The 23,846-nt window shown below is 37.6% G+C and overlaps 1 protein-coding gene across 1 annotated transcript; it reads left to right on the top strand.

Moving 5' to 3' along the window:
• The first annotated feature begins 6,038 nt into the window (after nt 1-6,038).
• Nucleotides 6,039-20,745, top strand: C3H16orf87 (chromosome 3 C16orf87 homolog). The gene is made up of 4 exons (XM_036748128.1): nt 6,039-6,525; nt 11,503-11,599; nt 15,610-15,792; nt 19,527-20,745. Exons 1-4 carry the CDS (start codon nt 6,460-6,462, stop codon nt 19,643-19,645), a joined length of 465 nt encoding a protein of 154 aa, XP_036604023.1. The 5' UTR covers nt 6,039-6,459; the 3' UTR covers nt 19,646-20,745.
• The last annotated feature ends 3,101 nt before the right edge of the window (nt 20,746-23,846 follow it).

Here is a 23,846-nt window from a genome sequence, read left to right as displayed (position 1 = left end):
AATGAGGCACCAGAGTGACTGAGTAATTTAGCCAAGGTCACACAGCTAGTAAGTGGCCCATCTGGGACTACTCGGGTCCTCTAGTTTCATTCAGATGTAGGGTTTTGCCACCACACAATAAATCATAACAGGAATATCACCTGTGTTTCTACAAGCATTTGCCAATTTTCACACACAGCTTGTGTAGTATTAACTATCAACCATGTTTTTTTTTTCTAAATAATATATATTCAGATTCTACCAGTTGCAAGAGGGCCTAGAAGAATGAGCCACGGGGATCCCTTTTCTCTGTCTTAGCCTGCTCCCTTCCTGGACTCTTGTGGAATCTCCCTTTCCCCCCCCCCCCGAATCTTCCTGCCAATATACTCTCTTCCATTTCTCAGTCCTAGCTGTGGAGCAGACTTGGCATTTTATACCAGTTTGATGAATAGGGATTCACTACTACAATAGTTTTGATAAAATGGAGGACTACTTGGCCCCCATCACTAAGGACTGTGGTCCATTGGGACTTACCATTTGCCCTGCTTCTGAGCCCTCCAGACCCCTGGGCTTTGTCATTTACCCCAATGCACCTCCCTAATGATCATTCCATCCTTCTTGTAGCTAAACTCTCCAACATGTGTTGTCTCCCCCACTTAGAATGTGAGCTCCTTGAGATCAGCAACTAGTTGCTTTTTCTATTTGTATCTCTAGTGATAAAGTACATAGTAAGTACATAAAGTAATTTTTTTCTTTCATTAACTAATTAATCTGCAACTGATGTAGGATAACTGGGGCTTTGTCTCAGGGTACTAACATCCAGAGGGTGTATTTTCTTCCTATGGAGGTCCTCTAACACAATGGCCCCTGGCCCCTTGTCTGTCTCCCTCAATCCCATTCGTGCTTCGCAGTTATTCAAGTTCCTTCCCTTTCTTGGCCCTAGGCTACTATTGTCAGGATCTCCATGCCAAGGCCACCCCCTCTCTTTTTACTCCTTTGCACACCCTGTTTTCCAGAGCTGAGGCCAAGCAAGCAAGCTGTGCCCTGAGCTTGGTATAACAACAGTCCTTTGCAATCACACTCTGGATGAACTCAGACTCAGCAAAATCCCAGAATTGTTTTGCACCAGCATCAGGTGGTCTTTGAGCTCAGACAAATAAATACCTGCAGGAACCATGTTCTGGTCATGAAGCCCTGCTATGAATCAAACCTGTCTCATTGTTGCTTGTTACCCCTCATTGTCAGGCCTATGGTTCACTGCATGGCCATTGCTATGTGTATTAAGATTTGGCCTCACTAAAGTGGGTCAATTCAGTATCAGAGAAAACCCTAGCGTATGTGTCTAGTTTCCCTCTTCCAACAGAAAAAAGAAAGGTTTTGCTTATGACTGCTGTTAGTCCTATTTTTAATTTTGTTTTTGTTCTATTTTATTTCTTAGAGTTAACAGTGGTTTGGTAACCTGTGTGAGTTCTTTGATATTTTTTCAGAGTTAACTGTGGTTATGATAACCTTTGTGAGCTCTGGTATTATCAGAGTTTACAGCAGTTGCATAACCTTTGTGACCCTTTGGTCATTTATTTTCAGGGATAACACTGTCCATGAAGTTCTTCTTTGCCATTATGTCCACCTTCTGGGGTTCATCTTCTCCCACTGCCATGTTCCTTACTGTTTACCTCTCCCCCAATTTCTACCAGTGTTTGGAGGCCACAACTTGTTAGCTGCCCTGAGGAGGTTTAGGTCAGATTCTCTAAAGTACTACCCATTCTTTTCCTGACATAACTGAATCTCTACATGGTGAACTGTTCATTGACCACTTCTCCCTTCAACTAAATTTGCCCAGGTGCCAACAGAACTAAATAAGTCTCTGTATATATTCCTTAGAACCACTTGATAAGGGGTTAGGGGTAGAGTTTTTCAAACTGGACAGATTAAGGACTAGTCAATGCTTAGGAAATGGTACAGTTCAAAATTTTTTATATTTTTTTCCTAAGTGTCTAGTGTAGCTTATTTCTTTTTTAAAACGAGAATAACTGAGATGAGTGGCATCCTTTCTCTGGCTTGTCCATGTGGCTTTCATGTATCTTCAGAGAACAATGAAAAGAGAATTGGACCAGGGGTCAGATGACCTGCCCCCATCATTCATTTCACAAGTATTTATTCCAGCTGTATTTCTAGTATTTCAAAGATCTCTGATTTTCTTGGTGTGGGTACTTTCTCCCTGCAAGGCAATCATAACCTGTTTATAGAGTACTAAGTGTTGTCCGACAATTGCTTTGGATGGAAAATCAATCACTCTCCAGTCAGCTGAGTGATGAGCCTCTCTGGACTTGATTAGTCTCAGTCTCAGACGACAGACCTATCTTCATTACTGGGCTTGTACTTGAAGCTTTTCTGGCTTGGTAGGACCTACTAGAGTTTATGCTTCTGGGGCCTTGTAATCTGAAGTCACATTTCAATGCAACGACAGCTCACTTCTACCTGAGTATGTACAGATGTACATCATGATCGATCGTATTTCAGGTTGTACATTTATATTGAGTAGAATGGATCATCTCCAAAAAGTCATAACTCTTTTGGCTTGTATCGCAACCACTTGGTTCCTAATCTTGCATCCTATCTAGTGAAGCCCTCAAAGAACTTAGTCACTTAGTATATAAGCTAAATGCATACACAAAAGTGAATTTGAAGGTAAACTGTAACCATGTTAACATCCCAGTGGCTAAAATGGCAACAGGAAACCCTGAGGGCAGATGGGGGAACTTCACCTTCCTTTAGACTGTAATGGAGATAACCTGGGACCCTGAACTCAAGAGCTTTGGGAACAGCAGTGCCCGCCTCTCCCCACATATCCTCTGACCACCTGCCCTATTTCTGGTTGTGGTCCTGCAGCCATGATTAAGGGCAACAATCACTGTGGTGAAGGGGTACACCTTCCTTTCTAACACCAATGCTGATCATCTGCCACCCATCTTTGAGTAAGACGAAGAGCTCCAGGAGGGGCAGCATCTTCTAGAAAACCCATCCTACCTCCAACCCAGATCCCCAAATCATTCAACCACAAATAAGGACTGACAAACTGCTTCTGTGAGTACTGAAGCCACAGCTACTAAAGACCCAGAAAAGAAAGTTTTTGCCACCAAAGTCTTTGGCACTGTCCATGGTTCAACATCAGGAGCTCGTATGATTTTATCTGTGGAAATGATATTAAAGAAGAAACATTATTACTATCTGCTTTGCCACTATTCCTATCGAACTGTTTCATCTGACTTGCAGCTAAAATCTTCTAAATGTGTTGTTCTCACTTTACAATGTGAGCTTCTTGAGAAAGCAGACTGTCTTCCAAATTTATTTTCCCAGTGCTTAACATATGGCTTTGCACATACTTAACACATGCTTTTTCATTCATTCTTTCATTCATTCTCTCTTGGTTCTCAGAGATTGGACAAACACACCCAAAGGTTATTTCGGCAGAGGAGTGCTAGCAAGCATTCTTGTTTTCCAAAGTAAAGGAAGTGGGAAAATTGCCTGAGCTCCATCTTTTGCATGTCCAATATTGACCATGAATGTTCCCCTCTTGATTTTATCTCTTTTCTCTCTCCACTCTTCCATATACTTACCCAGACTGACTGGTTCAAAACTCCTGATATGGTCAAATTCAGATGTTCCTGAGCTCAAAACCCAGTTTCTGCCGGGGCTAGGAAAATGCTGTCTCTCTCTGGGACTAAAAACCCAGGTTGCTGGTTAGGGTTTCAGACTTGCACCCTGTCTGTCCAAATCTGTCCAAACACCTGGTTGTATGGGTACATATAGAATATTTATTCTACATAATAAGTACAAGGTAGTTTAAGGAAGTAGAGTACTAGCCACAGGGGGGAAGGGGAGGGGGAGGGGGAATCAGGAATGACTTCATGTAGGAAAGTGCTTACACTGGGTTTTGAAGGAAGTAAAAGACTCTCAGGCAGAGATGAAGAGGGAGAACATTCTACAGGGTGTTCCTAAAGTCTGGACACATAGGCAAAAATGCATATTTTCAAGAAATGAAATGAATGAAATTTTCAACATTTTATTTAATTGGAATATTAACAAATAACATCTTCAATATGATTTCCGTCATTTGTGATGCAAAGGTTGATGTGCTTTGTAAGATTCATGTGAACTTGATGCAGTAACTCCACATTGCCATCAGTTTTAGCACAATCACTCTTTATGCATTCAATCAAGTGTGTTGCATCTGTGGTTTTTGTTGAGTACACTTTCTCCTTTAGCATACCACAGGAAACGAAGTCAAGGGGGCTAAGGTCTGTTAATATTCCAAATATTTCAAAATATGCATTTTTGCCTGTGTGTCCAGACTTTAGGGATACCCTGTAGACATGGGAGACCATCAGTGCAAAGGCACTGGAGATGGAATGTTATGTGGGAAGGTCATCGAGAAAGCCAGTTAGCCTGGACTAAAGGGTGTGGAAAGGGAAGTAAGTAATGTATAATAAGGCTGGGAAGGTAGTAAAGGACTTTAAAACTAAAAATAGAATTTTCATATTATCTTAGAAGCAATAGGGAGCCAGAGGAGTTTTATTGAGCAGGGAAGTGCCATGATCAGGATTTTGCTTAAGGAAAGTAGTGTTATTATCTATTTGGACGATGAAATGGAGTGGGGACAAATTTGAGCCAGGCCAACCAATAAGGAGGCCATTGTAATAGTCCAGGTGAGGGGTAATGAGGTCCTCAACCAAGGCAGTAGCTATGGTTAGTAAATATGAATATTCTGATAATTCTTTCTTTGCCATGGGGATACAAAGACAAAAAAGTAACATCTGCCACTTTCAAGAAGCTTACATTTTACAACATGTACATATATAAGCATATAAATATAATATAGAATAAATTCATAAATACAAAACAATGCAAATAAATAATAAAATGCAGAATAAATTCAAAAATACAAGATTATATGGTAGAGTTACCAGCACCTAGGAAGAAAGGCTTCATGTAAAAGGTAATGGTGGGGGGAAGGAGGAAGGAAAAAAAAATTTACAGGATAACTTTATTATATATTTAGAAGGAATAACAAGCTACATACAATAGATTTGCCATTTCATGTGCAATAATCTTTTTTTATTGTACTATATTATGGAAATGCTTGTTTTGTTGTTATAAATTAAAAATTAAATATATATATTTTAAAAACAGAAGGTACTATGTAAGCTAAGCTTTGAGAGAAACCAAGGACCTAGGAGGTAATGCATTCAAATCATGCAGATAGCCTTTGCAAAGGCAGGGAAAGGAAGCAAAAAGTGTCTTGTAGGAGGTACACAGCAAGAAGGCCATTTTGCCTAGGCAGTGGAGTCCCTGAAAATAATTTTGATATCTATTTGGATGATGAAATGGAGTGGGAACAAACTTGAGCCAGGCCAACCAATAAGGAGGCCATTGTAATAGTCCAGGTGAGGGATAATGAGATCCTGAACCAAGGCTGTAGCTGTGGTTAGTAAATAGATTGGTGTCAAATGTGAAGGCCTTAAATACCAAAGTATTTAAGGATCCCCTGCAGTTTATTAGGTAGTGTGAGGTGACATAGTCAGACTTGTGCTTGGAGAAAATCATTCTGGTAGTTGTTTGAATATTTGTCTTTTTTTTGTACACAAACTAAATGTCACAAACAAACAATCTATCCACTCTATCTCTAAGGAATATCCCACTGGCACTAAAAAAGCTGACCTACACCCCATTTGCCAGACACTGAAGCACAGAGCAATTTGTGGAAGGTCACACAGCATATTAGTGGACGTTGGGGTTTGAACCCTAAATTCTATGCTTGGCTCACAGGCTGCCCTTCAACTCTAAGCTCAGCCTTCCCGCTCCTTTCTCCTTATGATATAGGGGCGGGGTCCTAGCTAAACTGTCAACTACTTCTCTCTTCTTATTGGTTAACTCAGCCCTTGTTACCACTAAGCCCCTCCCCAACAAGGGGCCTGTCTGTCAGGCAAGGGGAGGGGTGTGGTGTTTGTCACGCCGGCGCGCCTCGCGGCCTTCTGTCCCCGAATCCCGCCCATTGCCGCCGTACGCAGGCGCGGCGCTCCCTCTACACCCCCCCCCCCCCCGTCCCCCCCATCCAGACACAGAGACCCACACACGAGAATTTGCGAATGCGCGCAGCCGGGCTTGGCTGCGTGTCTTGCGGTCGGGCGGAGGGGCTTGAGGATCGAGGAGAGGGGTCCCGGGAGGGGCGAGGAGGCTGAGGATGGGTCTGGCCCTTCTTCCCGCGGCGTGAACTCTCCCCCCACCCCACGCCCCTCCCCCTCCGGAGCTCCGCCCCCTCCCCTCCGAACCCCTGAGGGCGGCTCGAGCCCCTAGCTCGCTCGGTCAGTCTGAGTCAGTCAGTCAGGCAGGACGCGCGGGGCGGGGCTGAGGCCGAGGCCGGGCCGGGCTGCTGAGGAGGGAGGGGAGGAGCTGACGCCTCCTCGGCCAAGGGGAAGGAGCATGTCTGCAACTAGAGCCAAGAAAGTGAAGATGGCCACCAAATCCTGCCCGGAATGTGATCAACAGGTGAGCGCCCCTCGCCGGCTCCCCGGGCGGGGCTGGGGGCCGCGGTCAGGCCGGGCGGGAGCGGGGCTCGCGCGGCGCCGGCGAGCGGCGGAGCGCGTGCCGGGGCCGGGAGGTGGGGAGGGAGGGGGGGCGCGAGGCGGGGCGCGGGCGGCCGGAGGCGGGGCGCGGGCGGCGGTTGGCCAGCGGCCGTTGGGGCTGGGGAAGGGGCCGGGTGACCGATCCGGGTGGCTGGGGAGGGGGCGGCGGCTCCGGTCCCTTGGCATTGGGGGCTGGGGCAAGTCGGAGAGGTGGTCTCTGGGCTTGGCCCGCGCTCCCCTGGGGGTGCCTTGGGGCGCCCCAATTTCCTGAGGGTAGCTTGGGCGAGACCCCGGCGGAGGGGGCTGCTGGGGCGGAGGAGGAGGCCAGGTCGCAGAAGTAGCTCCTGGCCCCAGCTGGCATCTTTTCGGGGGGAGGGGTCGGCCTGCCAGGCCCCCAGCTTAGGAATCTTCCGCTCCATGCTGGGGACCGTCCCCATCACCGTATGGGAAGGTCTGCTATGAGTAGGCAGGACTCGTGTGATCTTTGGACTGGCTTTTCTCCCACTGGGCACCTAGGTTCGTCTGCCTTTCACCCTTCCCCTCCCGTTTTTTTTGGCGGGGGGCTGTCAGCAAACGACCAGCGACATACATTTATTCAGCATCTACCAATTCCAGCTCACAAAGCCTGGTGTTGGAAGAGAAAGAAAAATTCGTGCAATTCAGCACAGAATGTGTTAAGCTACCGTGCACGGTGCTAGATACCGGATGATGAGAGGCTGAGTATGGTTCCTGCCTGCAAGGAGCTTACTGTCTTAGAAGTGGGTTAGAATGGGGAGGAGTGGGGAGGGAAGGAGACGAGCACAAAGATAAATAGAATACAGATAAAATAGGATTAATCTGAACATAAATGATTCAGAGCTGGAAGAAAGCAAGAGAAATTCTATTCAGTAAGCATTTATTAATTAGATAATTATATAGATATCTAGTCCAACTTCTTTCTGTAGAAGAGGGAAGGGAGTCCTGGAGGCATTAAAGGACTTGCCCAAGATAACACGGGTTGTACAGCTGGAATTCAAACCTGTGCTCTCGGACTCCAAATCCAGTGTTCTTTCTAAGCTGCTTCAGAAGGAGACGTGTAAAATGGAGCAAGTACTATTCATCCTACTCCGGGAGAAGTCACCCTGTAAATAGTTACCACTGTGGAGTTTAGACAGGATAGCCCTTTTAGTGTATAAGGCAGTCCTGATTCCCTGCCTTTCTGGCTGTTTGGGGTCTGAAGGGCACTTTGTTTACTTTGCTTAAAAAAAAAATGGCTGTAAGCCGGCAGGTTGTTCTGTTTTCCATGCAGATGGTTTCTAAATGAACATTTAACGCCCACTGGCCTCTGTACTAGAATAAATGCCAAATATCTGTTACTTTAATCTAGGCCCCCAGCACCAATTGTGCACTCTTGCCACATTGGGTTGCTGTGTTCAGTTTTAAAATATGCGAGGGGTTGGCTCAAATATCTTGCCCCTGGGTGACCTGGGTGGTCACTCTAATCTGACAGCAGAAGGCACAAGTTAGTGGGCTTTAACTCTGAGCTTCAGTGAATTTTGAAGTCTGTATTCTCTAAATTGAATGAATGACTTTACATCGTTAATTTTTGAATGGGAATTCCTTTATATCATGCCGTGTCACTTATGCTTAACCACTTGAGTTTTAAGGTTTCTTAGATGTAAAAAAAAATTCTCATTTGAGGTGTTAAAAGCATAAATTAATCACTTTTATATGATTCTTTTCCTGAATGATAAAATGCAGGTTGGAGTATCTTTTACTTGTACCCCTGTGGAATATTTTCAAAATGACTCCCTCTTTTGTCCTCATTTTTCTTTCCTCTTGCCCCCAGTAATTTTCTTGCTGCTATTTTCTGAAATGATCTTAGAGACTTTTAAAAGCTAAGTACAGTACATTACATACTTTTAAGGAGAAATCTTGTGGGCTGACAGTGATTCTGTAATGTTTTCTTTAAAGATCTATTATGGGTATTTTGTGGAAATGAGGATCAGAGAAAGGTTGAGCAGTTTGTGCAGTTCTGGTATTTGTCAGCCATACCAGAATGGAGATCATCTAGCAACATACAAATGATTTAGTAGTTTTACATTCACGGTTTCCAGAGCAAAGAATTTCCGTTTCTACTATTTTTTTTAATGGACAAAACAGGGGAGGGGGAATATTAATAAAATTCTGACTCATATTTTGGCATGCTTTATAGCCTTTGCAAAAAAGTTATTTCCATATTAAATCGTTTCCATTTGTTCTGGTTAATTGTGTAGAAGTTTAGGATTGTGTGGTATGCATTATGTGTTCCCACATATGTAGGGCACAAGTCTTTGCAAATTCTAACATGTTTTATTTGGCATAAAGCAATGTTTTAGGGGAAAGTAGCATACCTGTTTTTAATATCCTGACTGGAGAAAGCAGTAAAGAATTTCTAAGGAGGACTTGGCCTGAGTCCTTATAAGTAATCAAAATAGTGTTCTGAGGATTTCTTATGACAAATCACAGAAATGCTGTTGCTGTTTCAAAATGGTATACTAACTGAATTTGTTATGGCCTTTCACATAAGAGGGAAGGACCAAATCAGACCTGCCATTATTTTTTAAAAGCTAGTGTGTATCTGTTAATTTACATGACATATTTAGGAACCAAGAACTAAGGAAAATAATTCATTAAAATAAAATTGTATTGGAGTGTATAATAGATGCTATCTTATGGAAAGAAGATGCTGGGGAGAAAATATCTAAACTTTCTGGTATTTTCATGTAATCCTTTGCTGTGTATGTATAGTATTCCCTTATTTGAATGCAAGCCTCCATGAGGACAAGGGACTCTGCCTTACCTAAACTGTGTGTCTCATAGTGCTTAATAAATGTTTTAAAATTAGTGAATAATTCTGATTTGAAATATTTTTATTTTACTGTGCTTTCTAGAGCAGATAAACCAAAACTTTTTCTGTTTTAAATAGGTTAAAATAGTATGGAGTGATTTTTCGATTACCCTGAGTTGTATCACAGACTACAGTATATGTCTTTTCTGTTTCTGTTACATTTAACTAAAAATCCTTAATCTGAAATTGGCTCATTTAAATATATTATACACGTATGTGGTTTCTATAAATTCAGGAATGCATACTATTAACTGCACAACAAAAATATCTAAAGTACAAAGGCACAGCAAACAGAGAACCACAAGTTGTCATTTTCTTTGTAACATCATCTTTGCTAACGTTTACTGAAAATGCAAAACAGACAAATTTAAACTTGTAACATTTAAACCCATAATGCTTTTCATCCTGAAAGTGTTTCCCGTCCATTAACCACATAGTCTGCTGAGCCAATTTTGTGTATTCAAGATTCTTGTCAGCTCTCTGGTATCTTTACTCATGTGTATATTTCTGTTTTTCCTTTAGACTTTTTTTTACAGAGCAGCTTTTTTCCATTTAAGTGATGTTCCATTTGACATATAGCAAACATTAAATCTCTTCCATGGAAAAGAAGTTAGGACTCTTAGCAGGGCAGAATTTAAATGAATCACCAAGTAATGTGGTTATTTTATAGCCTTAACTTTTTAATCAAGGAAACAAAATAAGACCAACATTTTTTCCCTATAAAATTTATTTACCAGCTGTACTTTGGAAACTGAAACAAAATAAGTAGACTGTAAGGAATTGGTGAAGCCATACTCGTACCAAAAATAACAGTAATGTTTTGGGGGAGTTTTATTTTTTTAAATCCTAATAATGTGCTAGAGTAATTCATTAATTTATTATTAGCATCAACATTTAAAATTTAAGAATTTTTGTTATAGGAAGTTACACGATCTCTTTTTATAATTAACTATATAATAGCAAATGAATATTATCTGACTTGCCTGGCAATGTATAATGTTATTTTATCAAAGGCCTGTAGGAGATCATTCAGTTGCTTAAGAAAAAAGCAGTATTTTCCCAAAAACTTGGTTGAGAAAAGCTTTAGAATGTAGCACCTGTGAAATAGGATGTTATTTGACCAAGAAATATATAATTTTGTTGATAAGCATATGGGTGGTTAGCTTAACAATCAAAATTTGAAGGAAAACCAGACCAACATATATGTACATTCTGAACCTCAAAGACAAATTTGGGCTTTTGTTCTACTGCAGTAGTTGGTGGTGTTATTGAATATGGGTTTGTCTGGTTTTCTTATGTTCAAGAATGAGCCCTATTTAGAATTTATTGAGATAGATCAGTGCAATAAAAGGCTTGCTGACTGGGAAAGGATCAACTCTCAGGAGAACACCCCCTCTTTTTTTTTTTTTTAAGCTTCTTGGAGGTCATTTTTTTTTTTAAGTTTAATACCTGAGTTCATTATTGAAGTACTGAAGTTACTTAATCTAGCTTCATTATTGAGGAGCCAAATTTCATATTGAATAATTGATTATTGAACTTTTGAGAGAGCTGGAATTAAATTATTTTAGAGTTCAGTGTTGAAATATTTTTGCCTTATTTGGTAGTGTTAATTAAGCAAAGTTTAAAAAAAAAACTTCTGCCAGAATTGTAATTAGCTTAATTAGACCAAGTGTTTACATCAGATTATAAACCATTCTGTAAATACATGAACAAAAAGCAGTAATATAACTAAGCCTATCAAAGGCAGAACAGCAGGAGAATGGGTTTCTTTACAATGTGAATTGCAGTTTTCTAGCTATAATCATTTTGCTGGTAGTACTGTAGTTTGTTTAGATTAATTTCTTTTATATGGTACTAGTTTTTTGGTGAAAAGTCCATGTTCAGTTGTCAGGGCTAGCTTAGCAGAAAGATATTAGTGGAAAGATAATGGAAAAAGAAAATTCCCTGTGTGTTTCTCCTTAGTGATTTTTAGATGTGATGAAAGTCATGTTTTAAAATTTTAAAATGTTGTGTTTCCATTTTTTTTTTCAGGTTCCTGTTGCATGTAAATCATGCCCCTGTGGTTATATATTTATTAGTAGAAAGCTCTTAAATGCAAAACACTCAGAGAAATCACCATCTTCTGCAGGTAACCCAGGCTCCTAGCTATTTATTTTCAGTTTGGTAAAATGTCTCCCAGAAATGTTTGCTTTTTCCCCTAAATTCTAATTTGAAAATTAATATATGTGGAAGAAAAATTTCTAGTTTTTGATAGCTGATAAGAAATTTCAGAGTGCTAATTAGTGAATTCATTTAAACTCCAAACTCTGTATATGCAAGGGATAAATACTTCAGACCCCCTTTCTTTCTGAGACAGTATAGCAGGAAAAGGTGGAGGGAATAGGCCTTTTTATGAATGTAAATGCCCTTGATTTCTACATATAGCTGTGTTCAGTAGTTTTCTTAAAAGATATTATGTGTGAGCATGGAGAGGCTGATATTTGAAGAAGTCCTATGATATGTTGTAAAATGATCTTGTATGTCTGAAACACCTTTGAAGCATCATGGTGGTGTACAACTCCAAAGGGCAAATTATCCCCAAAATATTTTACTTGGAAAGGTTCATCTATCTTGAATTACTTTTATTTTAAATTTTATGTTTTAGAAAATGATTTTTCCCATTAATCACAACTGGCAGTAAAATTATTCAATACCATATTCTTTTGCTCTGATGGGACCCCTTGCCTCCTTTCATTGTGATGATAAATAGACTGTCATCTCAGACTGATGGAAATCACCATCCTATATAGTATAACTGACTTCAGTGCTTTGCACTGCATCATAGGTTGTAAGGGAAGAAATCAGTGAAGGCTGAAATAGAGGAGGCTTTATTGAGGAGGTAGAAATTGAGCTAGACCTCATAGGAGGGGTGCTAATGTAAATAGAAGAGAAGATGAAGAGAATTGCTGACAAGAGTAGCAGCATTAACAAAGGCACTAAGGAGGTAATGAATATAAACTGTTTAGGGCATAGATAATTGGAGTGGAAGGTGAGTGTTGTAGAGCCACGGAAAATAAAGTTGGCAAGGTAGGATGATGGGGCTAGATTATGGAAAGCCTTAAAAGCTAAGCAGAGGAGTTCAGACTTGATATAGTCAGCAGGGAGGGGTCATAATTGGATTTTGAACATGAGCTGAAAAGAATTGACCTATTTAGAATGAAAGGTGAGTGTTGTAGAGTGGTGGGAAATTAAAGTTGGTTAGGCAGGTGGGAACCAAATGATGGCTTTAAAAGCTAGATAGAAGAGTTCAGACTTAAAAGTGTAGTAGAACGGTTTCTGTGTAGGAGTGTGTAGTGAAATAAGTGGTACTTTGCATAAGAAGATTATCTTATCATTGGCATAGCTTAGATTAGAAGAGATAGCAACCAGGTGGTTGTTGAAATAATCCAAGTATAAGGTGATGAAGGCTTAGACTAAGTAAAAGAGGAAAGTAAATCCAAGATTTCAAGGAAAGAATTGACAGGACCGTTATGAAAGGATAAAGAGAATAAAGAAGCACAGATGATTTGCATGGTTTCTAAATTGAGGAGGCCAGTGCTGGACAAATTGTGGTTCTACTGACAAAAATGGCGTAGCTTTTAAAGGAGCTAGTTTTGTTAAGGGCAAAGAGATGCTGAGTTTAAGATGTGAGTAAGACATCTATGTGGAGACATGCTGTGGGTATTTGAAAATATGAGACAGAGATTAGGAAGCTATTTTTTGATTTGGGAATCACATAATAATGATTTTATCAAATTACTATGGGAACAATTGAGTTCCCTGGGAGGAATAAGTATAGACAGGGTAAAGAATAGTGAAAAGAGGAGGTAGGGAAGAATTGGTCACAGAAATAGAACTAGAAAAATATAGTGTCATAGGAGGCTTGCTCTTTCTACAGTCACAATGTCTCTCATGTCCAACTCCTTTTCTCTTATACAGCTACCACCTTACTTCAGGCCTTTTTCACTGCTGATCTAAATTGTTGCAACAGCCTCCTAATTGGTTTCCCAGCCTCAAGCCTTTCACCACTCTAGTCCATTCTATGTACTGTTGTAAAAATAAGCACATATCCAACCATGTGACTTGCCTACTCAACCAACGTTAGTGGCTTTGTCTTGCCTCCTTTATTTAGCTTTTGAAGCCTTAGATAACTTGGCCTTCACCATCTCCTTCATTCACTCAGTGGTCCAGCCAGATTTGCCTACTTTCTCTCCCCCATCTCTAGTCTCCTTGTGCCTTTGCTCTGTTAACTTTATATTTATGCTTTGTGTATTTTTATATATACTTATCTCCCCTTTTATTATGTAAACTCATTGAGAATAGTCTTTCTGTGTACATGTATCTCCAGCATTGAGCACAGTACCTGGTGAGTATTAGTTGCTTAATAAATATTTGTTGGTTGACTGACTGAAAAAAGTATCAAGAAAGAATGTATGAACAGTGTTGAATGTGTATTGTGTGAATAAATCCATCTGTAAATGGTAATCAGGATTTGAGATAAATTTTAAAATTTAATCACTTAAATTTATGAAGGGCCCTAATCATTAATTAGATGAACTATAAAATGTCACTTTTTGAAAATAGGCCAAGGAAATTATTTTTCAGCAAGTCAGAATTTAAATTTGACTATTTAATTAATTATAAGTATACTTTCTATTAGAGTTGAAAAATGAAACTAACATTTTCAGATAAATTTAACTGATTTTGAATTATGTGAAGCTCAGATACTTAAAATACATTGACTATAGGTTGGAAGATGGAAGAAAACTAGAAGTATGGAATTTGGTCTAGATGAAAATGTAAACATTAACAAAATCCAGTCTCCAGAATAAAGTTGTTCTCTCATAAGTGTTAATTCATTTTATGTGTAGTTTTGCCTATTGCCTACCCTCTCTCCCCATCCTGTTTGGAGAGAGGAAGAAATGAAAAGAAATAGTTGAAGGTGCCCTGAGAGTTTCTAAACTTTTTGGTAGTTGTGTAATAAATGGAACCAAATTTTCTGTCTTTCTTTTTGTGTATTGGTACGAGAATTAACTGTTCCTTGACACATTCCAGTGAGAGCTAAATGAATTTTTCTTTAGGCCTTTCCTACTTATTTATCCCTTTTTTTCTATAATAGAAAATTCTTAAAAAATTATCTTTTTACTTTTATGGCATTTCTTCTCTAAAAATTATTTTAGAGTGATCAATTTAAATAATGTGTTAGAAAATAGGATTATTAGAATGTATAGACCATTTTTGTTTCCTAGAACAAAGAATGATACATGCTTTTTGATTTTTAAGACTTGAACTTCGTACGCTGCAATGGGAATCTGAGAGACTCAGTGATCTACGGAATGCTGAAGCAATGTGGTTTAACTCAGTTTATACTAACTACCTCAAAATAATTTTTATTTATTTTCTCATTTGAAATTAGGAGAAAAGCGGCCCATTGTATATTTACATGGAAAAATTTACACTGTACCCAGGCACATTTTAAATGAAAGTGTAAATTTGTAGTGTGTTCCTTTTTGATATTAACATTAATATTAATGTTAGTGGTGAAATATCACCTATCATTTCAGTGAAGACTGGCAGGGGAAAGTAGCTTGTTGTTTTTGTGAAAATGTTTGGCCAGGAACTAAAATGAAATTACTCAATTGCCTAACTAGTATTGAGAAACATGATCATTCACTATTCATTATCGTTGAGATTAACCTTGCTTCTGAATCAGAATCAGGTGTTCCTATTTTGACCTAGACCTGAAGGTAGGGAGAAAAAGGGAAGTGGGAATGGTTCTTCTCTTTGCCTCCTCTCCACTTCTACTATTTTGTTTTTGGGAAGAGGTGGGGAGAGGAAAGTAGGAAGTTTGTGCCTTTTCATAGAGAGATTGGAATTAACCTGGGAAAGAAAGAATTTTTCTCCTTAAAAGATTCCTTCTACCTTAAGCATGGTCAGGATCTGGAGTAAAGTGAGTTTTTTCTTAACAGGCAGACCATACCTATACTTAGAATCTTTTGAAACACTCTAGGCAGTATATCCATTGCCAGGTAGAAATTTAAATATTAAGAAGGAGGACTAAGATCCAAGGCAAAAATTTGTGATAGCCCTCAAATCTGTGACTTTTATTCATCCATACAGAAAATAAACATGATGCCAAGAGAAGACGAACCGAGAGAGTTAGAAGAGAGAAGATTAATTCCACAGTAAATAAAGATTTAGAAAACAGAAAGAGATCTCGAAGTAGCAGCCAATCAGATCATATCAGACGAGGAAGAGGAAGACCTAAAAGTGCATCTGCCAAAAAACATGAGGAAGAAAGAGGTATGTCCAAATCTACTATTATTAGGAGTAGGATTTGTTTAAGTATTAAATTATTTTATGACAACTAGAGAGCACTCACGAAACAGTGTGGCTATGGTATTCATTACCTGAATTTAAGAAGATAGTCTGTGATAGATGCTTAATTTTTCATAATAATTTGGACTACAAAAATGGCTGAAATCTTATAGATTCCATGTTCCCATAATCATCACATAACTTATAAAATCAATAGAAATTTTTTTCCTTGCTAAAAATGAGGACATAGAAAGTTGTTCACCTGATATATCTGATTTTGTTGGCTTTCAAGTACAAGGAATAGTTGATGTATGAAAAGTGCTAAACTGCTTGAAATATTTGGAGTATTTTTGCATGAAGCTTAACAAAATAAACTTAACTAGGGAGACCTTTTTTTTTCCTTAATTTTTATTGACATTTTTTGTTTTTATGTGTCTCTTTATTTTTCCATATATCCCCCTTCTAGAGAGCCACCCCTTACAACAACCAAAAAAAAAAACCAGCCCAATTCATTAAAACAAAGTGTCCTTCAACCCAATTTGACTTTGTTTTGAGTTCTGGGCCTCTAGTTCCCCACCCCTTGCTAAGGAGGGGGCGGGGTAAATTTTTTTTTAAAGGACTAACCTGAGTTTTCTGGTAGGTTGTTTAGAAGAATTGTTGTCCTGTGGGACTAAAAAAAAAAAAGAATTGCTATTGAGTGTGTTTTTCAGAATGAGGCTTTGAACTTCTAAGTGTTTAGATTTTCATGATAACTAAATTAGAGGCACCTTTTGAAAAGTAAAATGTTTTCTGCTTAATTAGAAGCTAGTTTTTACTTGTAAAAAAACAGCCATAACAGTTTTGCCTTAACTTTATATGTTTTTAAAATTCATTTATTTATTTAATAAATACTTTCATTGAATCCCTGTTTTTTTTTTTTTGTAAGACACTGCATTTGGTGCTTTGATAGATATGAAAAATAAGATATGGTGTGTCTTTCATGGAGAAGCTTAATAGATGTTTAATAGGAGAAATAAAATGAACACAAATAGCTATAAGTAGAATATGAAAGTGTAATAATATATACCATAATATGAAGGTATAATTATAGATGCTGTAAACCAGTAATGAAATAAAATGGATATTTGGTTCTTTAAAATTAGTTTTTACAATGTTTTGGCAGAAATAATCATTTGGCAAGATGAAACTGTACCTTTAGCATAGATTTTAAATTTCTTACTATTGTAAGAAGGAGTAGTATACTCTACTGCTTTAGGTATTTAGTATATACAGTAAAGTCCCTGTGTTGATGAATACTTATTTGGTGATATATCTTCCAGGTGTTGATTCTAGTTTTAACAGTGAAGCATTTAGAAAAATTTTGGTTCACTTAATCATATTTGGTGGTATCTTAGGGAGCTTTTGCTAAGGTACTTGCATATTCCTTGGGCAATTTTATTGGTGTTTCTTTTGCTTCTAGATCCTCTTAGTTGAGTGAAACACTGAAGCTGAATGTGCTTCTTGTCTGATGGAATGAGTGGGAGAAAAAGCTGTTAAGGTTAGGAAATGTGAAATAGGGTAGAAAAATCAACAAAGAAGGGGGAAATACTATTTGATACAGAAAATAAAATGGCCCCTTAGGTTGTTGTAAAAAGGGATTGTGGCCCAAAGAACAGACAGACTAGGAGAGCATCTGAGAGTAGGTCTAAGGAGGGGAAAGAGGGAACCAAGATGATGATTTTTAAGTCAGTGAAGTGAATATCTCTATATAGTATTAGGATCTTTGAGGTATCCAATCTCTAACTTTTTCTTGATGTGCAAACTTTAAAAAAATGAAGGAGCAAATGTTTATTTGGAAATGAAAGATTTTGGGGGTATTTTCAGTTTTCCTAATGGAAGCACTTTTTAAAGAAAAACTGCCTATTTTTGAAATGAATTAAATGCTTTTTATATTTGTGTATTTAGATAAAAAAAGGCAAGCAAGTACATAAAACCCTTTTTATTTGGATATAATTGGAGACTTTTAATGAAAATTGGTGCTTTCTAAATCTAGTATGTTAGAAAGGTCAACTTGTAAAAATGTGTGCAATTTCTGAATATTATAGTTGGTGTTTCACAAATTCTTAGTATTACTGACTAGTCAGTTAATTTACTTTCGGTTTTAGCCTATAGTCCTGAACTTCTATCTGTATACACTTAATGCTTGAAACATTTTGAAGTAAGCCCTAACTGGAAAACAGATAATGACAGCTTCCTTTTAAAAAGTTTGAGGGTAGTTCATTTTAACATTTATGAGTTGAATAAAGCCTAAAGGTTTATTTACAAAAGAGAAATATTTTTAAATACCCTTCATGTTGACTCTATTTTAAAAAGGATGGTTAAAGAAACTTTTCAGACTTAGGTTAAATTTATTATTACACTGTTTAGGTGACTGTAAAGGTTCCCATTAATAGAATTGCTAACTTTTTTCTTTTCTTTTTTTTTTTTTTTTGACAGGGGAAGGCAAGGCAGTTGGGGTTAAGTGACTTGCCCAAGGTCACATAGCTAGCTAGTAAATGTGTCAAGTGTTTGAGGCCGGATTTGAACTCAGGTCTTCCTGGCTTCAGGGCTGGTGCTCTACTCACTGTGCCGCCTAGCTGCCCCTAGAATTGCTGACTTTTTACCCAACGCAAAGTACCTAAATGAATTCTACATTTTGATTTGTGGTGTGGTTTTAATAGTTTTAGTTATGTAGGTCTGCGAAATTCCTACTGCATTTAAAAAACCAAAGTACCCTTCTCCTGGCATCTCTATCTACTGGATAGAGTGTTGGACCTGGAGTCAAGAAAACCTGAGTTCAAATTTAGCCACAGATACTTATTAGTTATGTGACCCTGGACAAATCTTTTAACCTTTCTGCCTCAGTTTTTTTTATCTGTGAGATGGGGATAATAATAGCATCTACCTCAGAGGATTGTTGTGAGGCTAAATTGAGATGTCTGTAAAGCACTTTTCAAACCTCGAAGTGCTATATAAATGATAGCTATTGTTGTTAGGTTATTATTATAATTCTGTTTCAGGATTAAGTGCTTAAGCAAAAACAGTATATACTATTAACCATTCAAAAAAATCTTGGCGATTCCTTTGAAACACCGGACTTAGAGATGAGGATAGTGGTGTTGGGGTGCTTTGGGACTTGAATAATAAAACTAACATGTAAGGTCTTTAAAATTTGCAAAGCGTAATACATATATTATCTTACTGAGTAGGCTGGCATACCTTATTTTATAATTTAAATTTAATTTTCAACAGTTGTAGCCTGACAACAAAGCAAACACTTAATGTGTTTGTGAAAGTGTCCTTGCTTGTCAGTGGGGGGCCATCCATCATTTTGGAGAGATGAAATCCATCTTAATTTAAGACCTTGGAGTTCATAATAATTTGGGGAGAGAAATATTTTAATTTTGGTAGAAGGACATATTGCAATTTTAGTGAATATGTGTTCATTGCCCTTTAGGTTAAGGAGCCTAAATTTTAAGTTTTCACATATCTTTAAAACTGGTTCCAGAAAATAACTAAACATTTTAATTATTTGTTATTATGTAATGATTCTTTAATTCAAACCTTAGTTCTAGAACTTAGCATTAATAACATACAAGATTTTACATCTACTTAATTAGTACTTTAAGAGGCTGTCTGATTTTTAATTATTGAATTTAGCACTAAACATAATAATGTTTTCACTTTTTTTCTTTTAACAGAGAGACAGGAAAAGGAAGTTGACATCTATGCTAACCTTTCTGATGAAAAGGCTTTCGTATTTTCAGTCGCCTTGGCAGAAATAAATAGAAAAATTATCAATCAAAGACTTATTCTCTAATACTTGTCTGCAGAACTGCTGGAACTTTCTTCAGGACTACATCAACAAATTCTCAAATTCTTAAGGACTCTCAGGAGTACTCTGCCTGCATCTACAAGGGCCATTGATTCTTTCCTCCCCTCCCCCCTACCCTTTTATCCTTCACATCATTTAGCCTGTGCAACACTTTTGGAGCAGAGTTGTAGACTTGGACTTTTCTGTGTCTCTCTTGTTTACCAAGAAACAGTGTCAGTGTTTCATGTCTGGAATATGTGACTGCATTTGGTCTTTTGAAAATATATGCTGTATGAATGCAAAGGGGGAGAGAAGTGGGGGAAGAGCAGGGAAATAAAATGCTTGATAGCATTTAGATTTGCCATCAGAAATGAAATATTTTAAATACTTTCAGAGAGAGTGATTTTGCTTTTTAAAATATATTTCAGATTTTTCAGCTCTTAACAGTTTACATATGTACAGTTCATCTAACCTTTAATAAACTGGTAATTGTTATTTTATTGAACCGAGTATTAAGAGAATATATAATGTAATTTTTCTCTTAAATTAAGGTTTGTTCTTGCCCTTTTACTTTTATGGTTGGAGGTCTAGGGTCTAGTTTGTATCCTGGTGATGCTTCTAGACAGCTAGTTGAGAAGTTGGGTGATACTTGAAGATAAATATTAAGGATATGTCATACAATTCAAAAACACCACCATGTCCTCTTGAGTATGATTTATTTCTTGGTTGAACAAGTTGGTTTTTTTTTCTGCTCTCAAGTTGGTGCCTGTTAACCTAAATATAAATTATATTTATTATAGGCAAAATGTTTCATAGTTATTCATTTTTAAGCACTAATGTTCTGTCTGGATGGACTTATATCCAATATCCTCAAAATGATTAAAGTGTAACAACCTCATTCTCTGGAAATAATAACTCTTAAGGTAAAACTAAGAACATAGTTTTTAAAAATAATATTGGTCAGCCCTTTGTTCTAGTAAAGATTGTCGTATGTATTTTCATTTCTTACGTTTTTGCGATGTGTGAAATGTTAAATTGTTATAGCTTATCTATTTTGCACTAAATGCTGTTAAACTCTTTATCCATAAACTTAATGATTTAACATATCCAGTCCTCAACTCTTTCTTTTATAGAATCCAAATTAATGTGGTTTATATTAAGGTTAGTGAATAAAGTTAGGAGTCTGCTTATATCTACTCCCAACCACTTGAGTGCCTCTTCTGCTCCATTTCAACAAGAGTATGTTATGGATAAGGGAAGGGGAAGGTATCCTAAAAAACAATTTGCTTCCTTTTTCTGCTATTGTAGTAACCAGTAGAGGAAGTATAGATTAAATGTCTCCCAAAGTGGTGCTAATGCGTGATTCTTAAAAACAATAAAAAATCACTAGAAAAGTCATTTTAAGATTGTCATTAAAAACAGTGATATAGTAGTTAAGGTAACTATAAAAAAAGATTGCCAGATGCAGAAGCAGTTTGTTTAATTTTATTTTCAGACATTTGTTTAGGAAATAATGTACATGGTGTAAAATCATTTGCTTAAAATTTACATGAGAAAAGACACACTAAGCTTTCTCTAATTGAAACTGAATTTAATATATTTTGTCTTCTTAAAGTAAGATTTTTCTAAAACAACATTTTACATGGTTGATCAATGGTCTCAGAAATAGGCCTTCAATTTTGGTACAGAAATCGATCATCAGTGGAACTTCTAGTCAGCAAATGTTTTAAGAACACAGTTGTATTCCTGTTAAGCTTTTTATGACAGTTAAAATATATGTGAAGTAAATCATTCAAAAATTCAGAAATGGTTCCATGAATATATGGGTCTGTTCAAAAGCTGTTCAGTCTTAAATATAAATATAAATAAGGTCTATATAGAACTCATTTGGGAACTAGTCAGCTAAATTACTTTTATATTTATATCTTAATTACATTTCATTTTTTATGTTTTTGGTGCTTGGAAGCTGCTCTGTGATTGTAAATTATCTCTTTATAAGCAATAGAAAAGGGTCAGAAATATATATGGAATTTTACATTTCCTTTAATTTTTTGTCAGTTTTGAGCAGTTTATCCATAAAAGTAACACTTTTGTTGATATGCCAGGCTGCATATCACACAATTGAGTGCATTAATGTGCTTATCTTCCCAGAGCCCTCCAAAATTGACTTATTTCTACTATTATTTTTGTCAAAATGATAAATGTGAAGTAAAATGTTATTGTTTCCAATTTCATTTGTCTTATTAGTGACTTGGAACATTTTTCATTTTCTATATGAACCATACATGTTCAAATAGAGTCAGTTCAGGACTGATAGCTTCTGTATTCTTCCCTGAGTCAAACTATTTCTGTAATACTGTGCTCCATTCTAGACATTAGATTTTTAGATTTAGATTCACTGTTTCAGCTGGAAGGAGACCAGGATGGTTTAAGGGCTTCAAAAGTAACACTATATGAGACTTAGTCGAGAACTTTAGCTTAAATAAGAAAAGATTGGGAGAAAGAGAGAGAGAGAGAGAGAGAGAGGATAATGTAGTTGTCTTGAATTTTAAAAGCTCTCATATCGAAGAGGGATCTACTTGTGTTTTGCTTGGATTCAAAAGACAGAACTGGGAATAGGTAGATGTTGCAGAGGCCCATTTAAGCTTAATATAAGGAAAAACTTTCTAACAAAGCTATTCTAAAGTAGGTTGAGCTGTCTTAGGGAGTACTAGTAGGTTACCTCCTCACTTTGAGGTCTTTAAGGGGGGCCGGATAGCCGCTTGTTAGATAAATTGTACGGAGGATTCGTTTTCAGGCATAGGTTGAATTAGATGACCTCTGAGATATCTTCTAATTTTGAGATTGTATGATCCAAACTTTTAAGAATCAGCCTGACGTCTAAAACAGAAACATTCCATTTGTACTCTGAAACTGGTTATTATCAGTAAAGATATCTTAACAATGAAGCAATTTATGTATGCTTTTAAAATACATGCTGAATTTTTTGGCTGAATTTGGTATGTGTGCCATCCTGGGCAAGTTACTTCTCAGCTTCAATGAACTTACCTTTAAATGGCAATTATAATAAACCTCGCTCTCTGCCTCATGTTTGTTAAGGATGATCGATTGAGTTCTATCTATGCTTAGAACAATAATCCAGTCATATAGCTTTTGTTTGCTAACATTGTAACAGCTACAATGATTGCCCAATATATTAATGAAACAATTTTCATGTAGTTACTATTTTATGGCTTTATGTTTCTGACAAGTGAAAAGAGGACCAGATCAGACATAATCATTCTAAAAATCCGACTTTAAAGAGGCTAAACAAAAATACTGACTGCCACTAGATGGCCTAATGGCCGTTAGATAGGGGGGCATTCACTTCGGGGTTTCAAATTGTCAGTTAGGCATCTAGGTAGTATAGTGGATAGAATGCTGGATTTTGAGTCAGGAAGACTTGAATTCAAGTCCTGCATCAGCTATTTGGCCCTGGGAAAGACACAACCTCCCTGGATATGTTTATTCATCTGTAAAATGAAGAGGTTGGACTCCATAACCTTCAAGGTCCCTTTTAGCTTTTAAAATCTATGACTTCCTTAGTCAATGCCCTTCACGTTGTGACTGAGTTATCTCTAGAAAGAGAAAGACATACTAGGTCTGGCCACCAGCAGTAGTAGTAGGTCTAACCAGGAGGCTCATTAATTTATTACTTTCGGGTAATTTGTCACTTTGAATTTTAATTCTGTCTTGCATAGTGTCTCATTTAATTACATAAAGTTGCTATCAGATAATTGCTAACTTTCAGCTATTTTTCCACAAAAGTGCTCCGATGCCTTTCATCATGGTCTAAAGGTGACCCTGGGTTTTTAAAGGCTTGGCTATTTGAGCTGTGGCAGCTTCTGCTAAGCTGGAAAAGCCTGCAGTACAGGTTTAGCTATAGATTCTGTCTGTTCCACAGATAATCATTGCTGCCATGATTTTGGCTATGGCAATCCATGAAACAGACAAAAATGTCTTTGAGCCTTCCCTGCACCCTACCACCATTTCCCACCTCCCCAGTTCAATTATGGGTGCAACTCACTGTTTATCTGCATATTCGTCCAACTGTATGACCTATCCTAACTATGTATCATAGCCTAAGTAATGGGTATTATTCATCCACCTTTCTTATCCTATGTGGATTGTGAAACTAATCTCTAGCAGGGTTGGATCTCAATGGTAC

This window comes from Trichosurus vulpecula, chromosome 3, assembly GCF_011100635.1.
Source record: "Trichosurus vulpecula isolate mTriVul1 chromosome 3, mTriVul1.pri, whole genome shotgun sequence".
In the NCBI taxonomy this organism is placed as follows: Eukaryota; Metazoa; Chordata; class Mammalia; order Diprotodontia; family Phalangeridae; genus Trichosurus; species Trichosurus vulpecula.
The sequence above is the reverse complement of the archived record's forward strand: the minus strand, read 5'-3'. Positions and strand labels throughout refer to the sequence as shown.